This window comes from Micromys minutus (genome assembly GCF_963924665.1).
Source record: "Micromys minutus genome assembly, chromosome: 10".
NCBI lineage: Eukaryota > Metazoa > Chordata > Mammalia > Rodentia > Muridae > Micromys > Micromys minutus.
In genome coordinates, this window is record NC_137979.1 from 63,184,063 (window position 1) to 63,190,060 (window position 5,998).

At 57.7% G+C, this 5,998-nt stretch overlaps 1 protein-coding gene across 1 annotated transcript; it reads right to left on the reverse strand.

The window, feature by feature from the left end:
* Positions 1–1,073: 1,073 nt before the first annotated feature.
* On the reverse strand, positions 1,074–4,150 carry SOCS3 (suppressor of cytokine signaling 3). The gene is made up of 2 exons (XM_080923019.1): positions 3,863–4,150; positions 1,074–3,231 (listed from the first exon to the last, which is right to left on the reverse strand). The coding sequence occupies exon 2, from the start codon at positions 3,141–3,143 to the stop codon at positions 2,466–2,468; it is 678 nt and encodes a 225-aa protein (XP_080779145.1). The 5' UTR covers positions 3,144–3,231; positions 3,863–4,150; the 3' UTR covers positions 1,074–2,465.
* Positions 4,151–5,998: the final 1,848 nt, after the last annotated feature.

Here is a 5,998-nt window from a genome sequence, read left to right on the forward strand (position 1 = left end):
AGGTGTTGGGGACCTAAAGGAGGCTCTGGCACCTTCCAGGCACTTGAGTATCAGACAGGGAGACTGAGGAGTCTCTGAGCTGGGGATCAAACTCTCACAGAAGGAAAGAGCACATCAACAGTTACCTGTAACCCCACCTGTATGAAGGAAAGTAGGCGCTCGCACTGCTAGCAGACAGTATGAGAATTCAAATGCCCCCAAGCACCAACCTTCCATCTGTTCACATTACAGGCACTGTGTTCTCGGCAGGTTGCTTAACTATCCTGAACCCTCGTCTGCCCCAAACTCAATAAATATTTACAGATCACCTCTCTAGGCACCAGAAATGACGAATCCAAGTCATGCCGAGTCCTGCTCAGAGATACAGCTGTGTCTCATGGGGATGCCTGAGAGACTCAGCCTCTTTAGTGCCCAGATGTAGGATGAATAGATAGGTGTTTTCCCAAGAGCAGCCTGGCTGGTGGTCTATGGCCCAGGTGGGTTTTTTTTTTCAAAAAAACACAAAATGAATGTACAGAGGACTGTGGCTAGAAAGCCATTAACACCTGTCCTAGGGCCACTTGCTTTCCAGCCCTGTATGGGGACCGCCCCTCCCCCTTCATGCCTTGACGTTCCTGACGCTGTGCTGATGTCACCAGTCACCCTCAGGACCCCGAGTCTAGACTTTCTCGGAACACTTCCCCGCCAAGCAGCCCAGCCAGAGTGTGCTCTAATAGCCTAGAGTCTAACAGCTTCTGACCACAGCGCAGCCTGCTCCCTGCAAGCCCTTTGAAGCCAGCATTTCCTTCGAAAACTTGCTTTGCATATTCTGGTCAGAGCTGAATCAGACTGGCAGGAATGGCCCACTGGTAACAATCTAGGTGGCTGTCACAGCTTGCCAGTGACACAGGAGGGCTGCAGGGGACCTGAGGACTCATCTGATTCTACCTTGGAGCTGTGAGCAGGGACCCAAGAGGCACTGCCACTCCCCTTCCCCTCACTGAGTGGGAGTGGAAGAGAAACCAGGGAAAGAAAGCTCGAGTCTTTTTTTTTTTTCATTAAAAAATAGTGCTCTTTATTATAAATTACTGAAATGTTTCTTTTCTGAATATAAATATAAATATATGTGCAAAGTCTGAGTTGAGTTGAACTGGGATTTGGTTGAGTTTTTCAAGCATCTTCAGACAGCCTCGAAGGCCTGTGGGGAGAGGGGCGGGCTGGAGGTGGGTCTTTGTTTTTTTTTTTTATAAAAGTGATTGAGGCAAATTGTAAACATTATTCAAAACAACAGAGAGAAAAAAGCCACCCCAACACACAGCTGCCCCACCCAGCCCCATACCTGACTCAGAAAACTGTTCTGTCCCCCAGTCCCAGGTAATCAATCCCCTGGCTGTTGCATTCCCGTGAGGCCACTGTGAGGCGGCACTGGGAGGGCTTCACCTCCCCCAGGTGAGAAGGGAGGGTTGTGCAGGGCACGGAGGCCCTCGGACCTACCGACCAAGGGCTTCCCAGGGCTAACCCTTCTGAGTGACTGGGTCTCCTCCCTGTAGCCGCTTCCCCTGGCCTGTAGCCACCTGGGTGAGTCCCTCAACTCTCTGCCTATTGGCTGTGTTTGGCTCCTGGTGTGCCAATCCCCATCCATGGGACAGAGGGCATTTAAGGCAAGTCTCCTAGCTCAACACAGGAGAGACAAAGCAGAAACCTCTGTCTGCTCTAAGGAAACCTGGGCTCCAAGATGGCCCATCTGTTGACCTGCCTCCCCTTTGGTGTTGGGAAAGGTGGCCAACTCACCAGCCTCATCCCTTATAAATGCTACTGCCTCTTCACAACGGGGAGGGTTCTGGGGTGCCAGGAGACTTTGGGATCTGGGAGGTTTCGTTAGCTGCCCCATGGGAGAGGAGCCCGGCACCAGTATGGTTCTTCTTGGGTCACCCCCTGCCTCTCTCCCCAGAGCCAGGAGTCACCACCTCCTCGCCTAGGCTGGGCAGTGGTTATTTCTTTGGCCAGCCTCAAACCCTTCACACACCCTTTTCTCTTCCACCTTTCCCCCAGGCCTGGCGCCTGCTCACGGATCAAACCAAATCAAAGCGCATACAAGTTCCGGCGGGAAAGTTTGAAGATTCCCCTGAAGTTCTCATTAAGTTCAACACTTGGAGGTGTCCCCACCTCCCTTGGGAAGCAGAGGGGGTGTGGAGGAAGGGGAGGGGAGAAGAGTCTCCTCAATGCTATTGTCCCACCAGGCCGGCTGGCTCCACTAGAGGAGCTGGGGGAGGGAAAGCAGGTGGTAACTCCCCCTCCTCTCAGACGCATTCCAGGTCCTGCCTGCCCCACCATACGGGAGTGGAGGGCCCGAGGAAGAAGCCTATCTGCCCCAGCTCACTGGGAGCTACCGACCATAGGGGCTGGATATTTATTTGTGCTTGTACCATGTGCCTCGGAGGAGAGGCGACCGATCCAGGCCCCTCCCCCTCTGACCCTTATGCTCTTTAAAGAGGAGCATCATACTGGTCCAGGAACTCCCGAATGGGTCCAGGCAGCTGGGTCACTTTCTCATAGGAGTCCAGGTGGCCGTTGACAGTCTTCCGACAAAGATGCTGGAGGGTCGCCACATTGGAGGAGAGAGGTCGGCTCAGTACCAGCGGAATCTTCTCGCCCCCAGAATAGATGTAGTAAGCTCTCTTGGGGGTACTCCCGGGAAGTGCCTGGGCAGGTGGCTGCTCCGGAACCTCAGAGGAGGGTTCCGTGGGTGGCAAAGAGAAGGAGGGGGTCCCTGGGGGCGGCATGTAGTGGTGCACCAACTTGAGTACACAGTCGAAGCGGGGTACTGGCTGCGTGCTCCGGGGGTCACTCTGCAGCGAAAAGCTGCCCCCCTCGCACTGGATGCGTAGGTTCTTGGTCCCCGACTGGGTCTTGACGCTCAGCGTGAAGAAGTGGCGCTGGTCCGAGCTGTCGCGGATAAGAAAGGTGCCCGCGGGCTCGGCGCTAAGCAGCAGGTTCGCCTCGCCGCCGGTCACGGCACTCCAGTAGAATCCGCTCTCCTGCAGCTTGCGCACGGCGTTCACCACCAGCTGGTACTCGCTCTTGGAGCTGAAGGTCTTGAGGCGCAGGCTGGTGTCCAGGGGGCGGCTCATCCCGGCGGCGGGAAACTTGCTGTGGGTGACCATGGCGCACGGAGCCAGCGTGGATCTGCGCGGCAGTGGCTGCAGCTGCTTCGCGGCCTCCGCACAGCGGCCGCTACCGCATCCCGGGGGGCTGCAGAAAGCGAAGCGCGAGGCGCGTGAGTGCCCGGAACCCTCCAGCGTGCCCGGCCCTCCAGCCTCCGCCTAGCGCCTGGGGCACCCCTTCGCCCGGCTGAAGACCACGTCTCAGACTCAGCCACCTCGCAGAGCTCTCCTGGCCTAGGTCTCTGCCGGCCAACCCCAGGGAGTCCCTTCCCCAGCCCGCCCTAGGAGGACGCCCAGAGAAACTCGTGCGGGGAAGTTGGGTCTCCAGGAGCGCGGCCAGGATGGGGAGAGACACAAAAGCCCTAGGGACGCTCAGGGCGCCGCTCAGTCCGGTAACCTCAGTGGCGAGGGCAAAAAAAAAAAAAAAAAAAAAAAAACAAAAAACAAAAAAACAAACAAACAAAAAACCCAAAAAAACAAAACAAAAAAGGGGGGTGGGGTGACAAACCCGAGATATGTGGGAGAGGGGGTAGGAGAAGCCCGAGGGCCCCAGTCTTGAGTATTACGAGAACCCGGGATCTTTGGTCCTCATCCGCTCTGCCCCCTACCTCGTCCCCTCCCTACCGGGAATGACCCGGGAAGGGGAGGAGAAACCGGGAAAAGCTCCCGAGCTGGACCGAGGCCCCCACCCTTCCCCACACCGCGCCCCTCCTTCCTACCTAGTCCCGAAGCGAAGTCTCCGGCCTTGGGTCTGCGCCTCCTATGATCTCCGAGGCGAGGCGGCGGCCAGCAGTGGCTCGCGCTGCGCCCAGATGTTGGCCGCCCTGAAGTCTACAAAGGGGCTCTCGATGCGTGCGCCCCCTCTGGTTTCGCTGCTCCCGGGGCCGATCAGGAGCGCTCCTGGGTGGATCAGGCAAAGGACCTGGGCGAGGGACCTCGACGGAGAGCTGGGCTGGGCAGGGGGGCGTCCGGGAGCCCGGAGAGCCAGCAGTGACGAGAGCAGTCGAGTGTAGAGTCGGAGTTAGAGCCGCCGCGGAGGCCGCGCGCGCGGGTATTTACCCGGCCAGCTCGCCCCGCCCCCCCGATTCCTGGAACTGCTGGGCCCGTCTTCTTGTAATGTTTAGTCACTACTCTGCACTGAAAGGCTGTGCGCGGAGGGTGAGGGAGGGGCCGCGGGCGGCCGAGGGCGGGCCTGGAGCTGGGGCCTCCAGGACCCGCCGAGACTCACCGAGAGAGACAAAGCGCGGCGCGAGGCTGCCCGACCGGCGGGCGCGGCGCCAGCTCGGGCCGAACGTTCCTGGCAGCGGCCCCTCCCCCGCGCGCTCCGCCCCCAACTTCTCATTCACACTTTCACCCCAACCCCCTCCCTTCTAAGAAGGCTGGTTTCTGGCAGAGGCGGGGGCGCTGCGATGGGAGCGCGCGAGCAGTTCTAGGAGGCCGGCCGGGAGAGGCTCCCGGCACCCCTTCCCCTTTTCTTAGATTCCCCGAGGGGACACTCCCCTCGCTCTCACCCACCCTGGCCACTCCGAGGTCCGCATATACAGTTCTAAGCATCCCGTGCCAGCCAAAAGGGACGTGGGACCATTCAGCTACCAGCTCACTGGAGACCTAGGAAGTGGAGGTGGGGGTTGCGAGACATTTACCTGTGGACAGGTCCAAAAGATGAAGATGGGAGATCCAGAAGTGGGGAGACACCGACTTCGAGACAGCTGCAGGGCCTCCGCTCATCAGCCCGTTGCCCGGTTCTTTGGTTGACAGACGTGGATGCTGATGCCCTTTGAGGGGTGGGGTGGGAGGAGCAGCTAACTACCAACTTATCACTCATCTGGGCCTCCCAACCTGCGTGGTGAACTGTGGGTCCGCCCAGGTGCTCTCGGCGCTGTGGGGGAGCTTAAGGAAAGAAACCGTGACCCCAAGTCCGTTCCCGAGTCCACTAGAGGGCGCGCTGGAGTCTTGTAGGCGAGCAGAGTTTTGCTGTTTCCCATGCCCTGTAGAGAGAGGGAGAGGTTGTGGGGCTCCTAATTCAAGAACAGGAGTGGGGAACCCAGAAGAGAGGAGCTTCACCTCCCAGGCCAGGGTCTAACCTGAGAATGAATGTCGACTAGAAGGACTGTCCACAGAGCCGTTGTTACGGGGTTCCGACCACTACCTGACAGTCGCTGAGGTGTTACAATGAACCCTCCCTTGTCTCCACGTTTTTTTAGGGTGTCTGAACTTTCCAGATGATGGGGTGGGGAGGGAGTATTGATAAGAGCAAGTGATTGAGGTGAAAAGTTGCTTATTCCTGGTCACGTGAGTGCCTATAAAGGCCTAGTGGCAGGTTTTGCAACAGGCAGCAGGAAGCCGGAGCCACCTGAGAACCAGCTAAGTGACACAGTGTCTGCTCATTGGGCTTTCTGACCTGCCCTCTTGGATAGCACAGGCTTCGTGTAACACCAGTAGGAGGGCAAGGACACACTATTGTGCGCTGACTACACACAGTAGCTTGGGCATGGAGGGAGGGCAGCCTGCTTCCCTTTTGGGGGAAGGGTAGGTGCCTCAGTATCTTGGACGACTGTGCCCAATCTGCTCCACTGATCCTGGGGAACTACGAGAGACTCCAGTAGGTTCACCGCCTCTCTGGACTCAGTCTTTCAATCTGTTAAATAGGAATCCCACCCCCCCCCCGTAGCCCCCTCTCCACATTCCCCCCTCCCCTGCAATCCCATTATTCAAGAGGCTTAGGAGCCTTATTTAAAATATCTCACATTGGGCTGATGAGCAGACATTGTTCACAGATGGAGGTATCTCATGTGAGATCCAGCCTTTGCCTTTCAGTCACTTGCAGGCTCTTGAGATGGATTCTCCCTTTCTCT